The 25,896-nt window shown below is 58.9% G+C and overlaps 1 protein-coding gene and 3 long non-coding RNA genes across 4 annotated transcripts in view; 2 read left to right on the top strand and 2 right to left on the bottom strand.

The window, feature by feature from the left end:
• ABO (ABO, alpha 1-3-N-acetylgalactosaminyltransferase and alpha 1-3-galactosyltransferase) overlaps positions 1-10,710 on the bottom strand; it is a 28,548-nt gene extending 17,838 nt beyond the window's left edge. The window contains exons 1-3 of the mRNA XM_082696137.1: positions 10,582-10,710; positions 8,673-8,871; positions 1,390-1,462 (exon numbers count right to left, since the gene is read on the bottom strand). Of these exons, the coding sequence (XP_082552263.1) occupies positions 1,390-1,462; positions 8,673-8,685 (86 nt within the window). The 5' untranslated portion in view covers positions 8,686-8,871; positions 10,582-10,710. The remainder of the gene's footprint in view (positions 1-1,389; positions 1,463-8,672; positions 8,872-10,581) is intronic.
• A 158-nt stretch (positions 10,711-10,868) lies between these two features.
• Positions 10,869-15,496, top strand: LOC309846744. The gene is made up of 2 exons (XR_014302119.1): positions 10,869-11,007; positions 11,200-15,496. It is a non-coding gene; the product is annotated as an uncharacterized lncRNA (long non-coding RNA).
• Positions 11,625-16,205, bottom strand: LOC309846736. Its single transcript, XR_014302111.1, has 2 exons — positions 12,979-16,205; positions 11,625-12,088 (listed from the first exon to the last, which is right to left on the bottom strand). It is a non-coding gene; the product is annotated as an uncharacterized lncRNA (long non-coding RNA).
• A 1,680-nt stretch (positions 16,206-17,885) lies between these two features.
• LOC309846727 lies at positions 17,886-25,779 on the top strand. The gene is made up of 4 exons (XR_014302101.1): positions 17,886-21,126; positions 21,611-21,714; positions 24,009-24,303; positions 24,672-25,779. It is a non-coding gene; the product is annotated as an uncharacterized lncRNA (long non-coding RNA).
• The last annotated feature ends 117 nt before the right edge of the window (positions 25,780-25,896 follow it).

Below are 25,896 nucleotides of genomic sequence, written 5' to 3'. Positions count from 1 at the left end.
CCAGCTCTGGCAGGTCAAGGAGTGTCTGCCACCCCGGCCGGAAGATTGCTCACATGACAACCTATCTCTGTCCACTCGCCCTGCCAGACCTGACGCTGTTCACGGGGATCTGGCCACTTCCCGCCTTGGAACCTGGGTGTCACCGGAACCTCTGGGGCCTCGGTTTCTCGGGAGTAAAATGGGGACAATGATGCATGTCACCCTCTGGGTTGCCAGAGAAGGCACGAGAGCGTCCATCAGCGTTTTGCTCAGAGCCTCGCACAGAATGAAGGTCCGGCAGATGGAACCTCCCTCGAACAGATAGATTCCTTTTCTTTTTTGGAGAGAACATAGGCGTTGTGGGGAGGGGCGGAGGGAGAGGGAGAGACGTTCAAGCAGACTCCCCTACTGAGCGCGGATCCCGACGTGAGGCTCCATCTCACGATCCCGAGGTCGCGACCTGAGCCCAAACCAAGAGTCGGACCCATAACCGTTGGAGCCGCTCAGGCGCCCCAGTAACCGATTTCTTTACGGAAGTCATCAGTGACGAGTGTAGAGCTCTGAAGCTGAAGCCCGAAACGCGAGCGCCTGCTTATGGTCTGGACTCCACCTGCCAGCGTTCAGCGTCCGCCGCAAGTGGGGGCGGGGACAGTGTCACCTCGCGGGTAAGGACGGTGAACAGAAGAAGGATCCACCAGATCCTGTTTTTCTAAGGGGATGCAAGTTACTAAGTTTGATTTAAAACATAAAATTTACTGTTTCTTTTAAGCTAATAAAATGCGGTTTTAAAAAGAAAGTCTTGTCCGTCGTCCACAGGTGTACGTCAAGCGTCATGGGAGTTCCGTGCGCTGATGTTAGAAACAGGGGTTTCTAACAGGCTCTCCAGCTCGGCCGTCGAAGCCCTCCACACCCCTGGCTCCTACACGAGCCCATAAGTCATCGGGGAGCCGAGCAGGGTGCCAGCTGCGAGCCGGTGCCCCGCCGAGTGGAGGGACCTGAGGCTGGGGCCCCACCACGCCCCCTCAGCTTCCTTCTCTGCAAAAGGAGAATGGTGCTGGTCACGCCTTCTCCGGGGTCATTGCTGTGGGCCAACCCTAGCTGGTTTCGGGAACTTCAGTCAAATACGCCATCCTAAATCCCCACCTGGGGGCGCCTGGGTGGCTCAGTGGGTTAAAGCCTCTGCCTTCAGCTAAGGTCATGATCCCAGGGTCCTGGGATCGAGTCCCATATCGGGCTCTCTGCTCAGCACGGAGCCTGCTTCTTCCTCCCTCCTCTCTGCCTGCCTCTCTGCCTACTTGTGATCTCTGTCAAATAAATAAATAAAACCTTTAAAAATTTTATTTTAAAAAATTGATAAATCCCCAGCGGCCATTGGGGTCCCAGCCCCGCGCCCCCCTCCATCCGTGTTACCTGTAGAAGCCCAGGAGAGCGGCGAAGAGCAGGAGCCCGCACAGCCAGAGGTTGGCGCTCTTTCCCCAGGCGCCTGTGGAGGGAAAGCCTCAGTTACTCGGGGCTGGGTCACCTCAGTCACTTTGTTGAGGCCAAAACTGGGTCCTGGCCAGGGACGGGCTCAGGGCGGCTCCAGCTGGAAGCCCTCCTCTTTGGGATTCCCAGGGAAGGGGGGGTCATCTCTCCTGGAGGCACCGAGCCCTGCCCTGCAGCCCCCCAGCCCCTGCCCCGGTGCCCCTCCTTGCTGACAAGCCCCCAGGGAATGGGTCCCCTCTTACTGCTTTATTCTAAAGAGGGAGAGTGAACAAGCAAGAGCACAGGGGCTGGGGGGAGGGGCAGAGGGAGAAGCAGCCTGTCCGCTGAGCAGGGAGCCCGGTGCGTCTCCATCCCGGAACCCCGGGACCATGACCTGGGCTGAAGCCAGAGGCTCAACTGACAGCCAGCCAGGGGCCCCGGGGCCACCCCGGGGTGAGGGGGAACGCAGCGTTAACTGACTGATGACAAGACACATGAGGTCGGACAGACAGGGCGCACCAACCCAGCAGCATCGAGGGCCTTCCAGACCCCACGGGCTCCTCCCAGCCCTGACGTGGTGGGTGTTCTCGCTAGAGTCCCCCGTAGGACGCCCCGGCCAGAGAGCCCCCTGCAGCGAGACCCCTGCCGGAAAGACGCACGTCGGAGGGAAGCCACTGCATGCGTTGGTTAAATCTCAGCTGAGGGCAGTGGGTGTGGCAAAACCCTCCACGGAGGAGTCTCCTCCTCCACGGCCCCTACTGTTGGTCTCACAGCACCCAAGTCCCCGGTCCCAGCAGCCAGAGTCTCCTTGAGCACTAACGTGTCAGGGGTCCCAGGTCATGCACTGAGAAATAAAACACTGTGACCACGGACGGCTGGGGGCAGCCCGGAAACCGTCACCAAAGAATTCCACTCGGTCCAAGACAGATGTGTCTGTCTCCTCTAACAGGAAAATGTGAAAACCCAGGGACGTATCCCAGTGGGGAATCTCAGAGACGTACGCACAAATAAGAGTAGGTTTCGTGGCCTTGGATGAGTCCAGGGTTTTAAAACTGTGACACCAAGGGGCGCCGGCTGGCTCTGTCGGTGGAGCGTGTGACTCCAGATCTTGGGGTCTTGGGTTCGAGCCCCACAAAGAGTGTGGAGATGACTTAAATAAATAAATAAATAAATGAGCTTTCAAAAAGAGAAAAATATAATACCCAAAGCAATACCCATAAGAGAAAAACGCATATGTGGGGCTGGATGAAAATTAACAAGCTCTGTGCTTTGAGTGACACAGTTAAGAAAATAAAAAGCCAAGCTGGGCCAGGAAAAAAACTATTGCCAAATCCCATATAGGGGAAATGAGGTTTATCTCAAAACTCAATTCCATGAAAACACACTCCACCCCTCTACGGTACACATCTCATGGGTATGTAAGTTCTGACCACGCGCTTCACTGAAGACGATATGCAGAAGCCCTGAGCAGGTTTCACGGGAAGCATCCTGCGCCGGCAGGCACGAGGCACCGCACGTGCAGACCACAGTGACTTCCAACGACTTAACTCCTGGAATCAGCCAGAGTGACCACACAGAATGCCGACGAAGATGTGGCCCAGCGAGTTCTCAGATGCTTGTGTGGGGACACACGCCGTGCAGCTGCTTTGAAGAACAGCTGGTCATTTCCCACGGTACAACCCAGTCATTGCAGGAGAAACAAAACCGTGTCCACGCAGAGACGTGCACACACGTGTCCACCAGCAGCCTTATGGGTCAAAGCCCCAAACAGCAAACCACCCAGATGCCCATCACCTGAAGAGTGGGTCACCCAGTGGGTCACCCTCTTGAGATGCGACCACAAGACAGCCAAAGGAAGGGACTGGGGATACGCCCCCCTCTGCGCAGAGGGATCGCAGGACAGGGACGCTGAGAGACGGGGGGATGAAACGAGTAGTCACTGTCCAATTCCTTTTGCGTCAGATTCTAGAAAATAGAAACTAGTGTGCAGGGATGGAAAGCCGGCGGTTGCTTGGTACGGCAGGGGTGAGGCAGAGTTGGATGGATTGCGAAAGGGCAGGAGGGAGTGTCTGGGGGTCTGGTTATATCTTGATTTGGGTAATGACTTCATGTATGTACACAAATGTTAAAATTTATCTAACGGCACACTTTATGCGTTGTTTGTTATAAGTCAATTAATCTCGGAGCTGGCTAAAAAAAAAAAAAAAAGCCACAGTGAGGTAGGATCTCTCACCACATGAAAGCCCTGTCCCGGGCTCTCTGGGGGCTCCTGGGATCACGGCCTGCCTGCACCGGGGGTAGCTCTAGCCTTCTCCCGGCAGGAACAGGGCATAGGGAGCAAGGTCAGGGGATGCCACCCCTGAGGAGCTGACCATTGGTTCTTGGGAATACAAAAACCCCTTAGACATGAATGACGTCTGCCTCCCAAAGCTTACCTTAACCCAGCAAAATCTTACTCCTTAGTACTGCCCCTTTTAGGGACTTAATTTTTTTTTTAAGTAGGCTCTGCACCCAACATGACCCCAAGATCGAGAGTCCCAAGTTCCTCCCACCGAGCCATGCAGGTGCCTCTCTCTCCTCAGGGGCGACTTAAATTCAATTTTGTCTTCCTCCTTACAGTGCCATCGCCCAGGAAGGGTGAGGCTTGGAGACGCCGCGGTAGGGCGCGGAAGGAGGTCGGGCCGGTCTCCACAGGGAGGGACACCTGGCCGTGTTTGCCCAGAGCCAGACTCACTCCACATCTGACCCGGCGAACCCACTTGTGGGGCGCGACACTCCCGAGACCCCTGCCCACGTGAGAAGCCACTGCTGCTCAGAACGGCTGTTTGCAGAGCGGTGAAGCCGGGAAGTGGCCGCTGTTCCTCGTGAGGGGCTGACTGAAGTCGCCAGCGGGCGGCCACCGAGGCGAGGCCGTGTGGCTCTAAGGAGGGGCGGGCGGCCTTGGCACAGGCGGGTGGGGAGAATGCGAAGCCCAGAACAGCAGGAGCAGCACCAGCGCGCTGCCCCCTGGGTGTTATTCATGCTCACCGGGAAACCCCAGAGTGTGCACCGGCGTAGCCAGAAGCAGTTAGCTACGAGGGGGAGACCCTTTCTGAGTTTGGCCCCGGATTTTTTTTAACAGTCCCAAGCGAAGACAAATGAATATGACCCAGTGAAAATAAAAATTGGAAGCAAGGTTGAAAAAAAAATCGTGGGGACAAATTTAAAAAAAAAAAACAGTTTCGAACTCCTACCCCCAAAACACTACACCCTTCACAACAGCAGCTCCTATGATTTAATCAGTAACAGCAGCTGGTGAATTGGGTTTTATGTTTAAGATTTTTACCTCTAAGTCATGTCTACACCTAAGGTAGGGCTTGAACCTACCTACAACCTTGGATCAAGAGCCTCATGTTCCACCCACGGAGCCACCCAGAGGCCCCATGAGCTGTTTTCAAGGGCAAGTGCCACGGGGCGACAACTCACATTAAAGGCATTCCAGCTCCCCACAGTGAGAGCAACACAACGGAGACAGTCCTGAGAGGCCAGGTGTCCCCCGTCAGGTGTGCCCGGGGCACCGGCCAGCCCGCCCAGGTAAGGTGTGTGCCAGCAGGTGAGCCGGGAGACCAGTGAGCAGAGCAGGGCCCGAATGGCCCAGCCGCACGTCTGAGAAGCATTTGCTTCCCTCCTGACCTGCCCTCCCGGGGCCCTCCCCGTGCTCCCTCTCCCCGCAGAGGACAGCTTGAAACGTCATCCCCAGGCCGTCCGTCCCTCCTCCCAGTCTCCGGAACCAGCCTGTCGCGCCAGCCACCCACTGGGACTCCTCTGTCTCTGGCTGGTTCCGCCCCACCTGCAGTCCTAACCCCGCACTCTCCCCTCTGCCCCCGGCCAACTTGACTCATCAACGCCATTGCACTCTGGTCTGCCCTCTGGACACACCTGTCGGGCCACCTCTGCCCCTCCCCCACGGGAGCACAGTTGTTGGAGGCTCCGTGCGTGGTCCCAGCCTTCCCCGCCGTGCAACAGAGCGGTATCTGTCCCATCTGGGCTGCTGCCCCCCTCCCGCCATTCCCCAGCCTCCGCCTGTCTGCGGACCTCGGACTTGGAGACCTCAGCACTCATGGGCGTTCCCCGCAGAAGGGACCTCAGCCCTTTCACGGACAAACAGGCCCGTGGGTCCCCATCACCCCTGCCCCCCGTGGGGAGCGCTTCCTGTTTCAGGGCACCGGGACCCCCGGAAAGCTCGGGGCCATCTTTCCACCTTGTTTCCTTCTACCCCGAACTCAGCCCTGCAGCGCACCGAGTCAGCCACACCTTCAGAGCGCGGGGGCAGCTGCTGGGGCGCGCGGCCAACGGCGGAGAAAGTGCGGCAACCCTCCACGATGGAGCACGGGATTACCTCACCACCCGGCAGTCCCACGGCCGGCTCTCTGCTACTTGCCCCCGGGGTCCTGCGTGGTCTCCACCCTGCCCCGGGCACCAGTGCCGTGGGCTCTCACGCTTCTCTTGCCCCCGCTCTGGACAATGCCAGCCCACAGTCGGAGCTCAGCAGACGGCTGTGGGTGGGACACCTCCAGCCCACACCTGGAACAGCCCAGCGGCCCGTGGCTCAGAGCGGGGTCCGGGGCGTCCTGGCCCTTCCAGCTAACTTTCTGCCTGCCCCTTCTGACACAGAGCAGGCCGGCCCAGGTGAACCTGAAGGCCCCGTCGGCTCACTGGTCGGGTTGGCCGCACGCAGGGGGCTCTCCTGTGATCCCGGATGCAAGGCACACACGTCCCGCGCACTCCGGAAGAAAGGAGGGAGCGCTGAGGCGGCTGACTTGCTGGGGTCTAGCGAGCCAGACGGGGAGAACACAAGGAGGAGAGGCAGGAGGGGCACAGGGGCGGGGGGCAAGGTCAAGGGAAGGGACCGACAAAACTGCAACAGCAGAAAGTACCTGGTGTCCAAGGACCTGGGGGTCGGGGCGGAACAGAGGCCCTCCCCAGAGGGACTGGAAGCCAGAACCCCGGGCCCCAGGGGGTGGCCTGCAGCACTTTGACCAGGGCAGGTCTGAGCAATCAGGGATGAACTGGGCGCCCCACCAGGTCCTGACTTTCAGACCAGAGTCCCCTCCTGTGAGGCTCTAAGGAGAGGTAGCCCTGGGCGAGGGCCGGCAAGTCGGAGGCTGCCAGCCTTGTCTCCTTTGAGAAGCTCGGCATCAGAGCCAACGCCTGCCCCTAGTGGACCCCACCAGGGCGTGACTGTCCCCAGAGCTGTGGTCCCCACCTTCCAAGGAACCAGGAAGCCCTTGGATGCTGCCCAGGGGCTCATGCCTTCTGGCCATGGGATTCGGCCGGCTCTAGGATGTGCCCTTCCCACCACCGACCGCCCACACCAGGTCGCTGCGTTGGTCATGGAGAGCAGACACACTCTAGAGCGAGGACGGGAGTAAACAGTGACGGCCCGGCACGTCCCCCCCAGCCAGCCCGGGAGAGGGTATCTTCAGGGAGCCTGGCTCCAGGCCCAGCCCCCGCCTGGCCGCGTCTGGCTGCCTCCTATCCACAAAAGAATTCTGATGACTAAATATCAGGAAATGCAGTGGCTTTTGTCTCTGGTTTTCTCTTCTGGGAAGACATGTGCAGTCCTGCCCCGGCTGCACCGTGACTCCCGCAGGGGCCGGAGAAGCCCCATCCCACTCTGCGCCTCCTCCCAGGCTCTGGGGGGCACCCACCCAGCCAGCCTGTCCCAGGAGGCTGGAGGGGACAGAGGGAGGACCCCAGGGCTCTGTCCTTGTCCCCTGGATGTCTCTCCAAAGCCTCTTCCTCCTGCTCTCGGGGGAGAGGGCTGAGCAGAGCGTGGGGGGCCTTCCTAGAGGCCACCAGGATGTCCTCTCTCTCCTCCGGCCGAAGGAGGGGTGACTGCAGGGCCTGGGGTTCGTCCCCAGCTGTGGGAGGCACCTGAGAGATCTGGTTATACAAGGCCCAGTCACTTCCATTAAGCTGGGCTTCGGACGGCTGTTCTGGAAGGTTCATTGAGACCACACTGTGTGCCAGGCCCCTGCAAAGGGCCACGGATGAGAGGCTGAATACAGAGCCAGGTCCTGGGCATTCACAGATGCCCACAAACAAAGGTCAGACCCTTGCCCTCCTGGTCACTGAGGAGAGGCAGCTGGGAACAGGGTGGCCCCGGGCAGAGCTCTGAGCAGGTGGACCTGGCGCTCTCCGTGCTGCCGTAAGAGTCCCTGAGGGGGCTCACTACTGTTCCCATCGGGTGGGGGACTTCAGATGCCCAGCCCTCCAGCAGGGCTGCCCCTTCTACGGCCACAGGGGCTGGGCCCCAGGGCCTGCTGGTCCTGCTGAAAGGAACCAGAGTTGTTGATCTGACTTGAGTCCGGAGAACAGCAGAGGTGGCAGGGACAGAGGGCCAGGCAGGGACAGAGGGCTGAGAGCCAGAGAGAAGCCTCCCTACCTCAGCCAGAGAGGCAGAGGCCACCGCTGGGAAAGGGCAACAGACCTCACCATCCTGGCCAGTGTGGAAGGGGAGGGGTCCGGGCCAGAAGGGGCCTTCCTCCTGTTCCCTCCCCTCCATGTTCCTTCCTTCCCTCCCCTCTGCCCTTAGATGACAGCCTCACGAGGTGACCTTGGGCCAGTTCCTGGCCATGGATCTGACATCGGGAGCCTGCCCGTACCCACAGGAGACTCCTGTTCCCTCAGCCTACTTCCTCATCCCCCCTCTCCCGGCCCCCTTCCCCCCACCCCACCCCAACCCCACCCAGCAGGTGCCCCCGCATCCCCACTCCAAACCCTGGCTGTGTCTGGGATCTGAACTGTTGGGAGGGACTCTGGGCCCCCTCTCTCACGGGCAGGCTTCACAGCAGGAGGAGGTACCCTCCCGGCTACCTGCTTCACCCCTAGGACTCTGACAAATACAGAAAGGAGAGCCCAGGGAGGGCTGGGCAGGACTCCTGGGCGGGGAGCTTTGCATGTCAAATCAAGACATTTCCCCCAAGGGTCTGCCTCCAACCCCAACACTGCTCTTGCCACACTGTCTGTGATACTCCCCTGGGCACCACCGTCACCCCTGCCCAAGGGCACAGCCACTCCCACGCACAGAAGCAAATGTAGCTCCCAGACCCTCCCTGCTCCCACTGCTGCCAGCTGTCCCCACCGAGGCCAGGTCTGGACTCCAGATCCTTGCCGCTGAGAAGATGGTCAGAGGCCCATGGAGGCAGCCTTCACCCCATGCTGGAGGCTTGGTTCCTCCCCCTCACCTCTGGGGTCCATGGCTCCTCTGAGGACCCACAGGCCAGGTGCCCTGGAGGCGGAGGCTGGGGTCGGAGGTGGAGAGCTCCTGGGCAGAAGCTAAGCGCAGCTCAGACCTTAGGCTCAGATCCAGACCAACCCGAGGAACAAAGTCCCAGTTCCCTTCTGGGTGGGAGGAACCTCAGCAGGTTTCCGGTTTGCCCAGACCTGGCAGAGAGAGGCAGCTAGGTCAGTCCCATGACAAAAACCAGACTTTTCAGCTAGATGCCCATGGCTAGCTGCCCAGCTGGCACAGAGGCGGAAATAGCCCCCTATCTCCGATTACCGAAGGGCCCAGCTGGGGGGTTCCCCGCGCTCTCAGGGCCAAGGTGCCTATATTATGGACGCTCTGCACACACGTTCACAGCAGCAGGATCTCAGGGGCTGATGGGTGGAAACAGCCCAAACGCCCATCAACAAACAAATGAGACGCCGTCTGTCCACACAATGGAATATGATTCAGCCATAAAAAGGAATGAAGTCCTGCTACAGGGAAGGAATCGCAAAAAACCGGGCTCGGTGAGAGAAATGAGACCGAAGGTCCGCATTCTGTAGTCCCACTTCTGTGACGCGTCCGGAGGCGGTCACTCAGTGGGGAGGAGCGCAGGCTGGTGGGTGCTGGGGTGGGAGGGAGGAGGGAGGGGGAGGGGCTGCTTAATGGGCTCGGGGCCTTTCTGGGGGTCACAAGAGCGTCCTGCAGCAAGAGAAGGGTGGCAGCCACGCGACAGCGTCAACGCGCTCGAAGCCATGGAGTCAGGTGCTTTAAAACGTTCGGTTTTCTGTTATATGAATTCCATCCTAACAATTTTTATTAATTTTTTAAAGATTGTATATTAGAGAGAGCACAGGTGGGGGAGGGGCAGAGGCAGAGGGAGAAGCAGGCCCCCTGCTGAGCAGAGTGTGGCGCCCCACGCAGAGACTGGCCCCAGGAGCCTGAGACCATCACCTGAGCCACAGGCAGACAATTCACCAACCGATCCACGCAGCTACCCAGGCACCCCCTCCTAATAATATTTAAAAAAATCAGCTGTGTTGGGACGCCCAGGGTGCTCAGTCGGTTTAGCCACTGCCCTCGGCTCAGGTCATGATTCCATGGTCCTGGGAGTGAGCTCCTCATGGGACTCCATGCTTCGCGGGGAACCTGCTTCTCCCTCTGCCTGCTCTGCCTGCCACTCCCACGGCTTGTGCGCGCGCGCTCTCTCTCTCTCTCTGACAGATAAATGAATAAAATCTTTTAAAAAAAATCAGCTGTGTTGTATTTTCTACCGTTGGCTCACAATGAACCAAAATGACGTCGTGTTTTCCCTGCCAGCCCAGCCCCTGGGTCTCCTCGTTCCTGGTTGGGCTCCCCCGGCCCTGGGGGGAGTGCTGGCCTCCGATGCTTCAGGGGCCGAGGGAGCAGGCGGGTCCCCACTCCCACACCGAGTCTGAGAGGGCTGAACGAGCGACGGAGAGGCTGCGTGAGAACCAGCGGGGGCTGGTCACTGACACGGGCCTGGGCAGCCCGGCAAGGGCCCCCAATGTTCCAGCCTGAGGTTGGGGTCTCAGAACCACCATGTGGTACCATGAGGCTGAAACAGTGGTCCAGACCAGGAGAAACAAAAGAGCACCTAAATGTCAACAACACAGACTGGGCCAAAGTCCCCAGTGCAGTGCCCACAGGTGGGGCAGAGCCAGATCCAACAGGAACTAAGGTGGACCAGGGGTGATGCGGCCCATGCACAGCTGGCAAGGAGCCCTTCCCTGCGGTTACAACCGCTTAACAGCTCGTCCCATTACGGTTTCTTCCCTCAAAACCTTCTCCCCACGCTGCTGGCCTGAGAGACGTTACATTCACCCGGTTTTCTCGGGGAAGTTTTCTTCTGGTTGAGAGCTCACCTGCGTCACATCTTTATAAACTATGTTCCTTCCACACGTTACTGAGTTCAAGCTGGCTCTGCGGTCCAAGTGGAACCTCCTTCCCTCTGATAAGGGAACAGGACGGATTATCAGTGATGACGGCTGTGTTTACTCTCTGCCCGTGACGTTCTTCCTGTTTGCTTTGCTTTTTATAGCTTGGAAGGACCGTTTTCTTTTCTTTGTGCTCTTTGTTGGGCCCTTTCCTTGAGGATACTTTGGTGTTTCTCTTTGCAACTACTGAATGCTTCCCCTTCTTTTATTTCCTTGTGTGTTTTGTCCCTGCCTCTCTGTGTCTTCATGGGTGAAATTGGAGGAGTGTGTAGTCTTTCTTATGCTGCTTCCGTTTTACTGCGGTGATGACCTTTCTCCCATTCTGACCTTGTCTGACATATTTTAGAATTTTTTGTATTTTTTAATATTTTACTTATTCATTTGACACAGATCACAAGTAGGCAGAGAGGCAGGCAGAGAGAGAGGGGGGAAGCAGGCTCCCCGCTGAGCAGGGAGCCCCACATGGGGCTCGATCCCAGAATCCTGAGATCATGACCTGAACCAGAGGCAGAAGCTTAACCCACTGAGCCAACCAGATGCCCCTAGAATTGTTTTTAAGTGACTTCCACACCCAGTGTACGGCTCGAACTCACAACCCTGAGATCAGAAGTCACATGTTCCACGGACGGAGCCAGCCAGGCACCCCTTGCCTGATATTTTTTAATCCTTCTGCTTTTAATCCTTCTATTGCCTCTACAAGGTCATTTTTCTACTTTGGGCTTCCTTTAGAGAGGTGATTGGTTTTTGCTTCTGTTTTTTGTTTTTTTTTTTTTTAATTCCTGAAGAAATATTTGAGCAAATTCACTGGCACGTGTTCTTCAAGTGCACCTGTCCCTGGCTCTCTCCTTTGCACCGGGTGGTATTCCCACACAGATCTCACGCAAATTCCCACGTGGACACCCATGACAGAGTAAGGTTCTTCCCCGCGCAGGTATGTGCACGGGTCACGGAAGCAGGAGGAGACGTGATTATCTTTCAGAGCAACAGGATTTTCCTTATAACCGAGGGCTGGGTGTGTAGCTTCAGCTTTTACACCCCCGAGTCGGAGAGAACAGGAAGCTGTGGGGACAGTCTCGGAGCAATGTCGCTGCCACCCCACCCCCACAGAGGTGCTCCGGCCAGGTGGTTGAGTCTTTGTCCCCATGCCGCACTCCGCTTCCCAGGCCCAAACTCCCACACGGGCTCCAGCTGCCATGCTGCCCCTCACACTCCCGGAGCTGACACAGGCTTTGCATCTGCCTCTCGGAGCGGGGACTCACGGATCCGCCCAGAGAGCGGCGACCGAGGACATCCGCTCCTCACTGCATTTTGCTCCCGTTCGATTCCTGCTGGCTTCTGCGCCGTCAGGGGCTGTGTGGGTCGGGACGCCAATGCCTCCTACTTACAACAAGATCGTCTTGTTTTCTGCTTTTATTTTCCTCGCTGGCTTTGGTGCCTTCAGAAAGAAGAAATACCAGCTTCGTGCTGACTTCTTCAGGGTGGACGTGCCCTAATCTCTTAATCCCCTTACCGCTCAGCCCCACAGACTTGTCATCCACAGCTTGCCGCGAGAGCCAAGCCTGATGTAGAAATGTGTGCCAAGGGCGCTGGCCGCCAGCCTCTGCTCAGGAGGCATCAGCCTCTTCAAAGCATCCTGGCCCTCCCCCCGGACCCTGAGTAGGTTGCATTTCGGTGCCCACTGGAAGTTGGGTGCAGCCGTGGGACTGGTTTGGGCCAGTGAAATGGGAGAACATGTGGCGCTTGCAGACAAAAGCTTTGGATCCCACGTGGAGTCTGCCTGTTTTCTTAACTGGTGAACTTTACCAGTTGAGCAGACCAGTTTCAGGTTCCCTGAAAAAGCGCGAGGAGCCGGCTTCCTCATCGCTACATCCATCTCGCCTTCTATCTCTAGACCTGCAAGCGGGGTCGGACCCCAGCAGGCCCCGAGTACCCAATTACAAGGTCAAAACAGGAAGGTTGAACTCACTAAGGGAACAGAAACATTTGCTGCTTTATACTGGGAAAAAAAAAAAATCAGCGAAGTATGTGGGAACTGATCCTGGAAGTGCTTGGCCAGGAGGAGGGACGCAATCCCAGACCGGCTGGCGCGTGCGACCAAGGTCCGGCGCGCTAGCTAGGGAACCAGGACGGATTCAGTGCTCGCCTCTGCTGCCCACACAAAGCCTGGAGTCCACTGAGGTCTGCACTAAGGTAAGTGAAGCTCCCAGACATCCCCGGAACAACAGAAAGGTCAGATCCCCATGGAGAGGTAGATGCGGAGGAGCCTGGTCGTGTCACCTGCTCACCCACCCAACAGATGGTCACAGGAGGATCAGGAAGACACACCTTTGCCACAGGCAGAGCTCAGACGCCTTGGAAAAGCAGCATGGTGGTTCCTCTCTGAAGCTGGAACGCTGTGAGGCCATAACTGAGCTCCCAGGGCCAACGCAGGTGTCTGTCACGACCCAACAGCAGAGAACATGCAGCGAACTTTTATTTCCACAGGCCACGTATACAAGGTTCCCATGACTTCCTGCCAGACTAGAGCGGTGAGCTGGATGAGACGACCCACTGGGGTCTGCGGATCCTCGGTCCCCCATCCCCAGGTCTGGCCAACAGACGCCTCACTTGGGCTACCTGATTGGTCACAGCCCCTCTCTGAATTTCTGAACATGCATTAGTTCAAGTCCTGCGGCCCCAAATAGGAGGGAAGGCCGGCTTCCTTCTTCCCAGCCTCACCCAAAGAACCAGTGCCAACGAGAGACTCCTGCTGACCTAAAAACCACCAGTACTTTGCCCCCAAAATGGCTTTATTCAGGAATAGCAGAGAACTATAATTTGGGACATGCAAGCTATAACAAAGCCATCGTGAAACCCAACAAAGAAAGGAGAGTTACTTAATGAGGACGCTAGAAGGGGCTGTCCTGACCCGAAGTCCCCTGGGCGGGAGCAGGACTTCAGGGCGAGGGCAGGTCCTCACCGGCTGAGCCGCTGGGCTGGTGGATTTCTCGTCGGAGATGCAATGTCCCTCCTTCCCTGTTGGGTCCGTCCTCGTGATTCCCTCTTGAGGTTACATCTCCTGGGGTTTGGGACGACGGTTCTCCCTGGAACAGACTCTGGCCGGCACAGTGCCCAAGAGCTCCTCTTCCTCCCCTCCTGACTCCACTTCAGTGAGCTCTCCCCTTACTACTTGTCATCCTACCACGACGTTTGGGACTGTTGGAACCCCAGTGCCCGTGCAGGAGGGGTTCGGAATAGGGCAATCTTCATCCACTTCCCTCTGCCCCAGGAGAGTGGGCTACCTTTGAAACTGGGGACTACCACCATTTGGTTCTGGAAATGTTTCTGACCTTTGGTCCTTGGACGATTTCTCCCACGATGCTACACGCAGGTGTCACCACTGAGGCACACAACACCCAGCTTTGTCTCTCAGGCCTCCGAGAACCCCTTGTGATTTTCTGACCCTTTCTTCTCTATTGTCCACATGCCATCGTCCACTAAGGCCCCCGAATGAGCTGCTCCTGTTGCTACCTGGCCCAGGACACATCACGGGCTGCCCTGCCCCGCACACCAGCAGCCCCGAAGCTCTGGGCCAGGGAGGGACGTGACTGGCCAGGCCTGGGGAGGCCGAGAAGGTGAATCAGGGTATTTTCAGGGTTGACACTTGGGGTTAGGTTCCAAGACCTGCAAGTAACTTAGAAGTACGTTTTCAACTTCTAAATGTGGAACTTAGGCAATCACCTCTTGACTCTAACAACTAAACCCTGCGACAGCCAGACATCATGCCTGGGAGGGCGCCGGTTCCTTGATACGGAGCTTGCTTCATGGACCAGGCGGTGAGTTCTCGTTGCTGCCCTAGATGTGGGTGGCCAGCCGGCCGCTTGTGTCCAGACACAGCACTCTGGGTCCTTAGATCAAGCTCCCAGCCTGCATCTAGATCTCCCCAATCCACTGGTTCCACTGGTGTTTCTCGGCCTGAGAGAGGCACCACATAGCCTCTGCCTTTGTTTGTGGGCAGATTTCCCCTGGGGGACCCGCAGCTCCGTCACTGGGGGCGTCAGCACCCCCGATGGAGGCGTCAGAGCCCCTCCATCCTGCCCTGACCTACCTTAGCCTCTGCGGGGCTGTGGATCCTCAAGTCGGCTCTGGCCAGGATGGCCACGCCAGCCTTTCCGTTACCGTCGATGTACTGGAGCTCCGCCAAACAGTTAGGAACGGCTTTACTGAGGAATGACTCATGAGCCACGAACCCCCGGTCTTGCGTGTCTGCAGTGGCTCTGCTCCCCTGCAGGGGTGTGTGGAAACCCTCCGCCTCCGTGGGCGGCGCGCATCACCCCGCCGAGTCCTGGCTCCCAGCCGTCCTCGTCTGCTGCCTGCTCCGGCACGACACCCTCCACCCGCCCCGGCTCCCCCTTCCTCCCGGCACGGCGCGCGCCCCGCTCGTCCTCCGGCCACCAGCGTTCTCTCCACCGAACACTTATTTATTTCAGAGAAACAGCACGAGCAGGGAGAACCGAGCGAGAGCACGAGAGATTGCGAGCAGACTCCACGCTGACGGGGGAGCCTGATGGGGCCTTGATCCGAGAGCCCTGAGGTCCAGACCTGAGCCAAAGGGAGAGTCGGGGGCGCCTGAGCCACGAAGCCACCCAGGGGCCCCCAGCGGGCATCACGGTCTTAACACTTCCCGTGTGGCTGTTCGCCTTTAGCTCTGACTTCGCTGCTCTTGCAGAGACTCAGGACGGGGCCCTCCCAGTCCCAGCCACGCCGGTCCCACCCTCTGCCCGTGGCGAGGCCGTTGCCAGCCTGGACTTGGGCTGCAGCAGCTCTGAGCTTCCTCCCTTCCAGGGGGGCTTTGGACGGACACCGACAGTCCCCAAGGCCACACTTTCCCGGCTCGTGTCCACACGGCAGGGGAAGGAGGAGCCAGGGAAGAGCCCCTCAGCGCTCGCGCCCTCCACGCCTCGCCACCCCCCAGACTTGCGGGCAGCTTTGCGGCCTCCCAAGAGAAGGCGGGAACCCGGACCCGGTCAGCCCCTTGCAGGCTCGGAAGGACCCGGGTCTCTGTTCTCGGTAACTCCCCCATCCTTCCCCCAGGGGCACTGAGCCTTCCCAACCAGCTTGGGGGGAGCCCACGGAGCCCCCGACCGCCGAGGAGCGCAGACGAGTTCCCGCCGCCGGCCCACGAGCTGGGAGGGCAGCCCCCGGGCCGCAGACTCATGCCAGGCCGGCCCGTTCCAGGTCCTGGGGCAGGATGCGGCCCTTCCTGCGGGCCTCGTCCAGGCGCCCAACCCCACCCCCCGACGCGGAGCCAGCGCGGGCTCCCACCGCAGGGCTGGGGCTGGGGGGCTGTGCGGGCGAGACCAGATCCAGCCCCGGCTCCAGGGACAGAGCCCGCACCGGCCCCACCGCCGCTCCCGCGGCGGAGCCACACCCGGTGCCAGGTCCAGGACCAGCGTCTTCCTGTCCTCTCCGGGGAACGCGCTCCTTTTCCTTCGGGTTTTGCTTTTTTTCTCTTTTCATGATTCAGGTATGTTATGTTTCAAACCTAATATAAAACAAACGGTATCTTTTTAACCATTTCCAAGTGTGCAATTCCCTGATTATTAACTACCTTCCCCGGGCTGTGAACCATCTGCACCATCCAGGCCCAGAACGTTTCATGCCCTGGAGAAAACCCCTGCGCCCACGGAGCGGTCCGTCACTGGCCAGCCCCCCTCCCGCCTGGTCCCGGGCAACCACGAGTCTGGCGCTGGGCCCACTCATTTACCTGTGATGAATTTTTCATACAAGCAGTATCAGGCAGTATATACTCTGAGTATATACTCAGTCTTCCACTGAGTATAATGTTTTCCAAGGGACCACGAGTACCAACACTTGGTCCTGCTCTGGCTGAATGAAGCCCCTCGTAGGAACACGCCGAGGCGTGTTGATCCACTCACCCGTGGACGCCCACGGGGGCTGCTTTCCTCTTTCGGGTCTTGTCAGCTGGGCTGCTGGGAATACTTCTGTGCGGGCTTTGTTAGAGCGCCTGCGTTCAAGTCCTTGGTTTGGACGACCAGCGGAATGGGCTCAGTGAGGACACCATGCCTACCAGCTTGTGGACCTGCCACCCCTCGGCTCCTGTAGCTCCACCATGTTACGTCTCCCCCAGAGACGGTTCAGGGCTCCTGTTTCCCGGACTCCTCTGCAACACTGGTTCCTCCTGCTTGGTCCGGCTCGCCCCTCCGGGGTGGGGAAACGTGTGTCCCGGTGGTGTCGGCTTGCGTTTCTGCACCATCTGGTGAGGGTCCCCTCCCGTGTGCCTGCGGGCTGTCTGGCTGTCTTCTTTGGGGAAATTATTTTGAGTGGGATTGTTCATGTTCTTAAATTGTAGGAATTCTCGTACATTCTAGAGGCAAGGCCCTTATGAGACTTAGGGTTTGCAAACATTCTATCACGCTTTGGGCTTCCTCACGTTCTCTTGAGAGCGCCCTTTCATTCACAAACGTTTTTTACAATAACGAAGCCCCATGTACCTGTTTTCTCTGTTGTTCTGCTTTGGCTGCCGTATTAGAGACACCGCTGCCAGGTCCAAAGGAATGAAGACGTGCCCCTAAGTGCTCTTAGTTTACTTCTGAAGTGCTCAGAGTTTCTGCTCTTAAAGTTTGTTCCTTGATCCCTTTGGAGTTCACTTTTTTACATGGTGTGAGGTCATGCTCTGACTTCATCTTTGGATGTGGACATCTGGTTTCCTCACACTGGTTGTCGCAAACAGTGTTCTTGCCTCCTTGAATGACCCTGGTATCCATGTTCGGAAACAACTGGCCGCACACGGCTGTATTCCTGGATTCTCACTGGTCTTCCATTGGCCCATACGTGTCTGTCTTCTCTGCTCACACCTTCTCAGAAAATGTTATAATCTCACATAGAGGTGTTTTTTTTAAAATTCTTTGGAGTTTTGCATATAAGATGATGTCATTTATAAATAAACACTTTCTTCCATTCCATTTTAATAATTCACCTTGTATATTTTCTCTGACCAAATTTCAGTGACCCTATTGACATGAAGTGGTGGGAGTGGGCATCGTTGATTAATTTTGGATCTTAAGGAGAAAACTTTTAGCCTTTCACCACTGAGAATAATATACATATGAGCTTTTTAAATAAATATCCTTTATCATAATTTTTAAAGACTATTTATTTGAGAGGTAGAAGGGAAGAGAGAGAGAGAGAAAATGTGAAAGAAGAGAGGGGGAGAGGGAGAGAATCCGCAGCAGATCCCCTGCTGAGGGCAGAACCTGCCATGGGCTGGACCGCAGGACGCATGACATCATGAGCTGAGCCCAAACCAGAAGTCAGACACTCACCCCGTGGAGCGACCCAGGCACCCTCCTTTATCACAACGTAATCTTCTATTTCTATTTTACCGTGAGCACCGATCATGAAGAGGTTTGGATTTTGTCAAAACTTATCCTAATCAATCGAGATGATCACGTTTCTTACTGATGTCGTTACGACATTAACTAGCGACGTTGAACAGCCTTGGCACTCCCGGTGTATGTCACCCTTGGTCATGATGCATCGTCCTTCCCATGTGCTGCTAGATTCTGTCTGCTGGAATTCTGCTGAGGATTTTTTTATCTCTCTTCATAGTGGATTTTCACTAGCAGTTGTCTCTTCCTGTAACGTCTTTGTCAGTCTGGAAAAAGGACGATTTGGCGTTCTAGGGTCATGGGAAGTGTTCCCTCCTCTTGTGCTTTTTTCAGTTTCAGAAGGATTGCTATGATATCTTCTTTAAATGCACGGACAGATCACCGGTGAAAGCCTCAGGTTCTGGACTTTTATTGCTGTGAAGTTCTCGTTGCTGCTGCTGAGGGAATTTACTCACTGGAGGTCTACTTGGGGTTTCCATTTCCCCTGGAGTCACTTGGGTAGTTTGCATACTTCTCTGAATTACCAGCTTCATCTCAGTGAGCCAGTACGTTGGTCTAAAATGGTTCCATTTTGGCCTCTTTTGTGAATTTGGTAAATCTCTAAAAGAACCGATTTTTCGCTGATTTTCTTGAGCACTCTTCTCCTCCAATTATCTCTGCTCTAACCTTCCTAATTTTTTTGCTCTACTCACATTAGGTTTCCTTAGATCTTCTTCTTCTTCTACTGACCCAGAGGAAACTAATAACCACAAATACAAGTCAGCCTCAGGGCCACTGTCCAGGTCTGGGTTGTTGGGTGGAGAAGCAGTTACAGACCCCCGTGGATCAGGCTACCTTGGCAACTCCTACCTCAGCTGGCAATCCAGGCCACCCCCAGACCATCACGTCAGCCTGATCCGCCCCTGCTGCCGGGCATGACGCCCAGCAACAGATTGCCCTGCTTCCCATGAACCATGCACGACCTTAGGCACCTTCTGTGCTCGACGAACAAGAAGACTGGCTGAATTTTGCCAAGGAGCATGCCCACGGGCAGAAAGCCCTGCACGGCCCAGGGCACTGTCTTCTGTGCACTTCCTCACACCTTCCTGCGTGTGGGCCACTGCCACCTGGGCCCATACGCACCCAAGAGCACCCACTCAGCAAGGGCGTCTGCTCAGTGCAATGTCAGCCTGTCGACTCCACCACCAGACCCCGACACAGCAGCCAAGACCGAAAGGAGCCCCCACTCCACGTCCTGTGAGCAGCTTGGACGCAGCCCCTCCCCACCCAGCAGGGACACTGCCTCCCTACTTGGGTGCACTCAGGCAGCTCCTCCAGCCCGACGTGGATGTGGAGGAGATCCACATGGGCCCCATCGCAGAGTCCCTGACGGCCAGGAAAAGAAGGTGACTGTCCCACCCTTTCCCCCTGACAGATCGCTTCCTGGAGCCCGGGTCCCCACTGCACACCCACCAGGACCCAAGAAGCCTCAGTCTCCAGGAGCCTCTGGGCGAGATGCTGCATGGAGTGTCCGGCACGATCCAGTGTTTCTGACAGTCCTGCAACTCCTCTCATTCCGGTCGTCCCTGGAGACCTCAGGCCCCATCGCAGCCTCGGGCAGCAGCACCTCCCCCTCCTCAGCCTCCTCCCAATCGGTGGCAGCCTCGGGCTCCCACGAGCTCTGTGGCTCAAGGTCTACAACCACAGCTCCTCGCTGCCACCCACCCAGCCGGGGGCGAAGCTGCTCCTCGTAGGCCTGGACTTGCGGACTGGCACCACGCCCAAGAGTGTCCTGCTCAGCTGGGCAGAAGGGGCGTCCCTTTGGTCCTCTCACTCAGACCTCTTTGGTACTGGCCGCTCTGGAACAGCTACTGACCAGGAGCCATCTCTGGACCTTCCGGGCAGCACGCCCAGGCCTGGGAGGAGGCAGGCGACCCCCAGGGACCCCACTCTACACAGGAGGAAACTGAGGCAGCCTCCTCAGCCCTGGCTGGTGCTTGGTGATCCACACTTGAGTGAGGGCAGTAACATGCCCACCAACCTCCCTCCAAATCTTGGATGAGTGGCTCTGATAAGACTGCCCGGATTGTGTCCCTTGAACCCCACATCCTGCAAGGACCCCGCCTCCTTCCCCAACATCCAGAGAGCCCTGCGTGATGGGGTCCAGATGCCCTCCCCAGAGAGCACCCTTCACCCCACGCCAGCCTCTACAGGGCGTTGCCCCCAGGGAGCCCGTCAGGAATGTGCCACTCAGCGCCCCCTGCCGCCCCTCCCCATGGCCCCATCCCACATGGCCTAACCCCAAGGCTGCACTCAGACGCTACTTCCTCGGGCTCCTGTGTAAACTCACGCTTTGGGTCAGATGGATCTGGTTCAAACCCACAGCAGGGCCATGCCACAGCCCGGTGCCAGGCAAGCTCCTGTGGTAACGTTGGGGACCCCAGGTTTCTACTTTGAAAATGGGGTCAGGGACTCCCACCTCAGGAGGGCGTGTTGGGGATTAAGGCCGGCACATGAAGGTGTTCGGGGGGCTGGACTTGGGGAGAGGGGGCTGCTGCCAGGAAGACGGGGGAGGGTCCCCAAGGAGGAAAAGGCGGCCTGGCCTCCTGCCTGCCCAGACGGGTCCCCTCCAGCTCCCCCTCCCCTGACCCCGCCCTGCACTGAGAGGAACAGGGCAGAGGAACATGGGGTCAGGACACAGGATGGGGGTATGTGTCATTTCTCTCTAGTGCCCCGGTCTCCACGTCCACTCAGTCATCGCCCCCGCCTAAGAGAAGGGGAGGGGGGTCCCCGAGCAGGCAGTGGAGACCGGGACACAGGGACCCGCCCCGTGGGAGCCCCCCTGCCGCGCACGCCCTCGGGAGCCGGGGTCCCGCGCATGCGCTGTCTGCGGGTCCCTGCGCGCGCCCGCAAGGATCCACCTGCCACCGCCGACCGTTGGCGGGGGCGCCCTGCCCGCCCCAAACGGTCCTGCGCCGCGCCCGCCCCGAAGGTGGGATCCTCCAGTCCCGCGGAGCCCACTCGTCGAGTTCCTCGTCCAGCCCCTCCTGGGACAGGGGCAGACTGAGGGCAGCAGCGGCGGGGACTGGCCCGGACCCGACAGGTGAGCAGAGGCTCGAGGAACAGGGAGGGTTTCGACCCCCCAGGCCCGGGCTGCCCCTTCCCGAGGGGTTTCCTTGGAAAGCACGCCCCTGAGATCCTGGGGGACTCTGCCCGCCGTTCCCATGTGGGGCCCGTTCCTCTGGGCATCTCCGTGTGGGCACAGGTGCCGGCGCGCGCCCCCGCGGACGCACACAGACTCCCTCCGCAGGTGGGGTCAAGGGAGAGCGGACCCCGGAGGTGACCAGGGGAAAGAAGGCCGAGGTTGGAGGCGGCCAGGCTGTGGGGTGTGAGCGTTGTCTCTTGGGAACATACCCAGGGCCGTGGTCTGGGGGTGGGGGACATGCCAGGCTGATGGCCAGGGGTCCCCAAGATACCCAAGGGGCTGCCACGGGCACCCCCATTCTACAGGCAGCCCCCATCCAGTTCACTAGACTGAGATGCTCCGATGGACAACCTGTTGTCCTGCTTTATCCTGATGTCCGTAGGTCGTGGTCTCAGGGAGCCGGCAGCGAGGGCCGTTTCCTACACTGCAGACTGTGGGTCAGGTCTCACCCGGCTATTCTGGCCGTTTGCCTGGAGGGCCCCAAAGGTAAGACAGGGAGGCCCAGAGCCAGCCCGTCCCGCCAGACGCTGCTGTGATCCGACTGTGCAGCCGCAGTTCCCCTGCCCGCGTGTGTGCGTGTGTGAGTGTGTTTAAGACGGATGGGGGGGGACGGCAGGGGGCTCAGCCCGAGCAGGAGCAGGATGCTGAGGGGTCAGATGCCTGCTGGGTGGGTCATGTTCACAGCCCAGGTCAAGGCTGACTGGGTGGGATGGGGTGCAGGCTTCCCATCCGTCTCCCCAGGATTTATCCCGAGTGCTGTAGGTGTACATGCCTGCATCCCAGGTGCAGGGCTGTGATCCGGGAACAGCAGGGGACTAGGTAAAGGACAGCAGGGATGGCGGGGCAGGGCTGCGATACCTCCGGGGCAGCTAGGGTCCCTTCCAGAGCCCCGCGGAAGCTGCACTGTTTTCTGCTTCTGCACCTGCTCCTAGTGGCCTTCGGAGGCATCTCCTCCATCCAGAGCTGCTGCTGAACTTGGAGCCGGCCTTAGCTCCTCAGATGGAGCCGCTGGGAGAGGAGAAAGGTCTCCCGCGGGCCTACCTCTGCGTGTGCTTTTGCACGGACAGGACCCAGACTGGGGCCTGCCAGAGAAGCCACAGCCAGGAAGGAACCCTCACTGGGACATCTCCCCGATCGCAGTCCACCTGCTGGGTGCTCTAACCCAGTCCTTGCTCCTGATCCCAGCCCAGCCTGTGGAAGCTCCTCTGCGGGGGGGGCCCAGCACCGATCCATCCTCACAATCCCACAGGCACGCAGCCCCGGCCTTCTCACCCTCGGGCTCGGCCTCCGCAGCTTCCAGTTTCGGAACTGCTGTCCAACCTACTACCAGTAGGGACAGTGACCTGAGCAGTGTCACAGGTTTCCCCAGGCAGTCCCTAGCACCTGCTCCTGAGCCCCGTGTGCACACTCCCTGCACCCGGGAGAAGGATCCGGGGTCCTTCCGGATCCGCCGGCCTCCGCCGCCGGCCCTCTCCCAATCTTCCTGAAGGACTTCTGCAACGGCAGAGACCAGTAGCCAGTCTTGAGGCATCACGCAGTGCCATCAGCTCCCCCAGGGACCCGGGGCAAAGGAGGGGGCCGCAGGCTGTGTGGACCGTGCACAGACCCTCCGACGTGCCCGCGGCCATCCCTCGAGAGCCCAGCTGAACACACTTGAGTCCTGGCGACACTCACCTTGGGGTCGCCCACGCAACACTCCCTGACTGACAAGGACACACTGAGGCTGCCTGGCCTCTGGCCGCCCGCACCCTAGGGGTCCTCCTAATTTTCAGTGCAAAGGGCAGTGGAAACAGAACCCAGCCCCTCCAGCTCCTGACCTGGCCTCGGGATGCCCCAGCCCATCAGCCCCATGGCCATTTTGCAGACCCCCTGGCCATCAGCTTGGCAAGACTTCCCTCCTGGTATTCTGCATGCTGAGCATGTTGCCAGGACAGACAGAGAACAGAGACACACAGACACACAGAGAATGAAGGAATCCATGAGAGGGAACCAGAAGTCCCAGACTTCCCTCCATCGGCCGGGAAATGACATCCCATCATTTCGCCCCATTCTCTTCCAGAGAGCGCAGTCACACCGGCCATCCAGCCTGGGGGGAGGGAGTCCACAGGGACGTGTGCGTAGGACTCGGGAATGCCTGGGAACCACTGTGGGGATGGCCCAGCCTATGGGCACACGCGAGGCCCTGGGACCGGGACATACCCCTAATAGGAGCCCCTGGAAGTCTGTGTCACCAGGGGACAAGGTCAGAAAGTAAATGGCAGCCTTCCCCATTGGGTCCAGGACACGGGCAGCAGGGGAGTGGCTTTGCCTGGACCCCAGAGCAGACCCGGGGCCCTCTGAGCTGTGTTGCATACCCAGCCCAGCCCCTGCTCCCCCTTGCATTGCCAAATATGTGCACCAGCCTCCTGTGATAGCAGGGACGGGTCGTCTGTAGAGTCCTTCCCCAGATGGCGTCCCGAGAAGTAGAAGCCAGAAAACCCCACTGCACAGATAGAGAGCCTGGGGAGGCCCTGGGAGGCACAGGTCTGTTCAGGGTCACAGTCCCGGGTAGAAGCAGGAACCCGGACTGAACCCAGCTCTCTGTCCTCAAAGCGAGGACAATGGTTGCATCAGGACTCACAGGGGACGTGGGTGGGCTGTGTGGGTGCCATTGTATGGACGGGGCATGGGGTGGAGGGTGAGCCCCGAGCAGCTGGGGGAGGGGCCCTCGGGGGCTTTGCTGGGAGGAGGAAGTCGGGGAAGGGGTCCCAGGAGCGGTGACCTCACTTCCCTGACCACAGAGCCCAAAAGAATTGGAACCCGCGTCACCAGACACTCACCTACCAGAGACAGCCCCCTCCCAGCTCATCGCTTCGGACATCGTCCAACAAACAAGATGTTTGCGTGTTGCATCCCCAACTCGGAACGGTGCAGGCAGAGGACTGCGCGCCTGGCAAGCACTTCCCCTCGCTCAGGAGGTCGTTTCAGGACTGCCGGACGCCTTTGGGCATTGTCAGGAAGGACCAAACAGTGACACCAGGAGGCCAGAGCCGGTCACCCAACCCCACACGCTTTGTTCGATCTGAGTAGCCCCAGGTATCCCACCCCCACGTGAGTCTGTGTGTGTACATGTGCGTGTGCATGCATGTGTGTGGAAGGAGGACTCACGTGGGGTGGGGCCTTCCCGAACAGGAGCAGGTGGATGACGGCTCAGATGCCTGTTGGGAGGGTCATGTTCAAGGTCAAGGCTGGCTGGGTGGGACAAGGTGTGGGGGCTACGCACTTCTGCCCAGGGTTTATCCCGAGAGCTTTACAGGTGTGGGTCACTGTCCTTGGTGTAGGGCTGGGCTCCAAAGGTCTGTGTCTGATGTGGGAGCAGCAGGGGGACGGGGCAGGAGCACAGTGAGGTCGGCAGGGCGGGGCTGTGATGCATCCAGGCCAGCGACCGGTCCCTATCTTTGCAGAAGGCCACGGATGACAAGAGGAGGCTGGCGGACATGACGTCTTCCCTGACAGAGGGACTTAGCAGTCAGGGCTCCTCTGGAGCAGGAATGGGGGACAGCCTGGGAAAGCCTTCTCCACCTCCGAGGCCACTGTCCCCAGTGGTAGGATGTTGGACAGTGGTCCAGGCCCGGAGCCCACGGAAGCTGAGCCCGAGGGTGAGAAGGCCAGGGCTGGGTACCTGGGGTTGTGTGGGGATGGGTCAGTGCTGGACCCCGCAGGAAGGACCCCCAGAGGCTGGTATGGAGGCAGCACGGGTCCCCCTCAGACTGGCAGGTGTCTGGCCTGAGCACCAGCAGCCCTGGGGAGAACATGAGGACACAGAGGTCCAATGCAGGTCCCCCGGAGAGAAGGGGGACGGGCACCCCTGTCTGGGACAATGGTGGGCAGCGCCCATCCCAAGCCGCAGGGGCACCCAGCACCTAGCAGCGCTCATCCTGGGACTCACCCTGGAAACTGGCGCGGTTCTTCACAAATGTATGGTCAGGAGTGCTCAGCCCAGCGGCGGTGGGGACAGCAGGGAACGGAACGGCGCTAATGCCCGAGGAGAAGGACGGGTCCACTGCCGCCTCCAGACACAGCCGCCCCCACCACCACATTCTCTCTTTCTGGGAGCCACACCCTTAAGGACAGCCTCTGGCCGCAAGGTCCTCCATCTGCCCTGGTGATAGGTGGTGACACACACCTGTCCGCCCATATCCTCCTCCTGGGGCTCTGAGAACAGGCGTCACCGGACACGGGCTTGTGGCGAAGGACTGTGTCTGCTGGTGTCTGCTGTGTCTGTCCTCATGTCCTTGGAATAAACCACTTCTTGTCCATGGGACTTGTGTCCTTTCCTTCAGTCTCTGGGCTCCTTCGGCCTTTGGGGGTCACTGTGCACGCAGCCCCTTCTGGGAAGAAGGCGGACATGCCTGGGGCTCTGGAGCAGGCTTTGGGGCTCTCGCTGCTTCTGCCGCCGCATCTGCCCAGGAGTGTTTGTCAGCTCTAGGCCAACGGCCAGTTCTGCATCCTAAGGCGATGCCAAAGCAGCAGGAGGAGAGAAGGGGGCCAGCCTGACCGCCTGGCCCTGTGCCTCCGCGAAGGGAACAGCCGCGGCCTTCCGGGCGGCGTTGAGCCGGCTGGAGAACTGGCTCCCACGCTCCGGCTCTGCCGCGGGCGCTGGAGCCGCGCTGGCGGCGGGAACGGGTG

This window comes from Mustela nivalis (assembly GCF_964662115.1).
Source record: "Mustela nivalis genome assembly, chromosome: 13".
NCBI classification, from domain to species: domain Eukaryota; kingdom Metazoa; phylum Chordata; class Mammalia; order Carnivora; family Mustelidae; genus Mustela; species Mustela nivalis.
The sequence above is the reverse complement of the archived record's forward strand: the minus strand, read 5'-3'. Positions and strand labels throughout refer to the sequence as shown.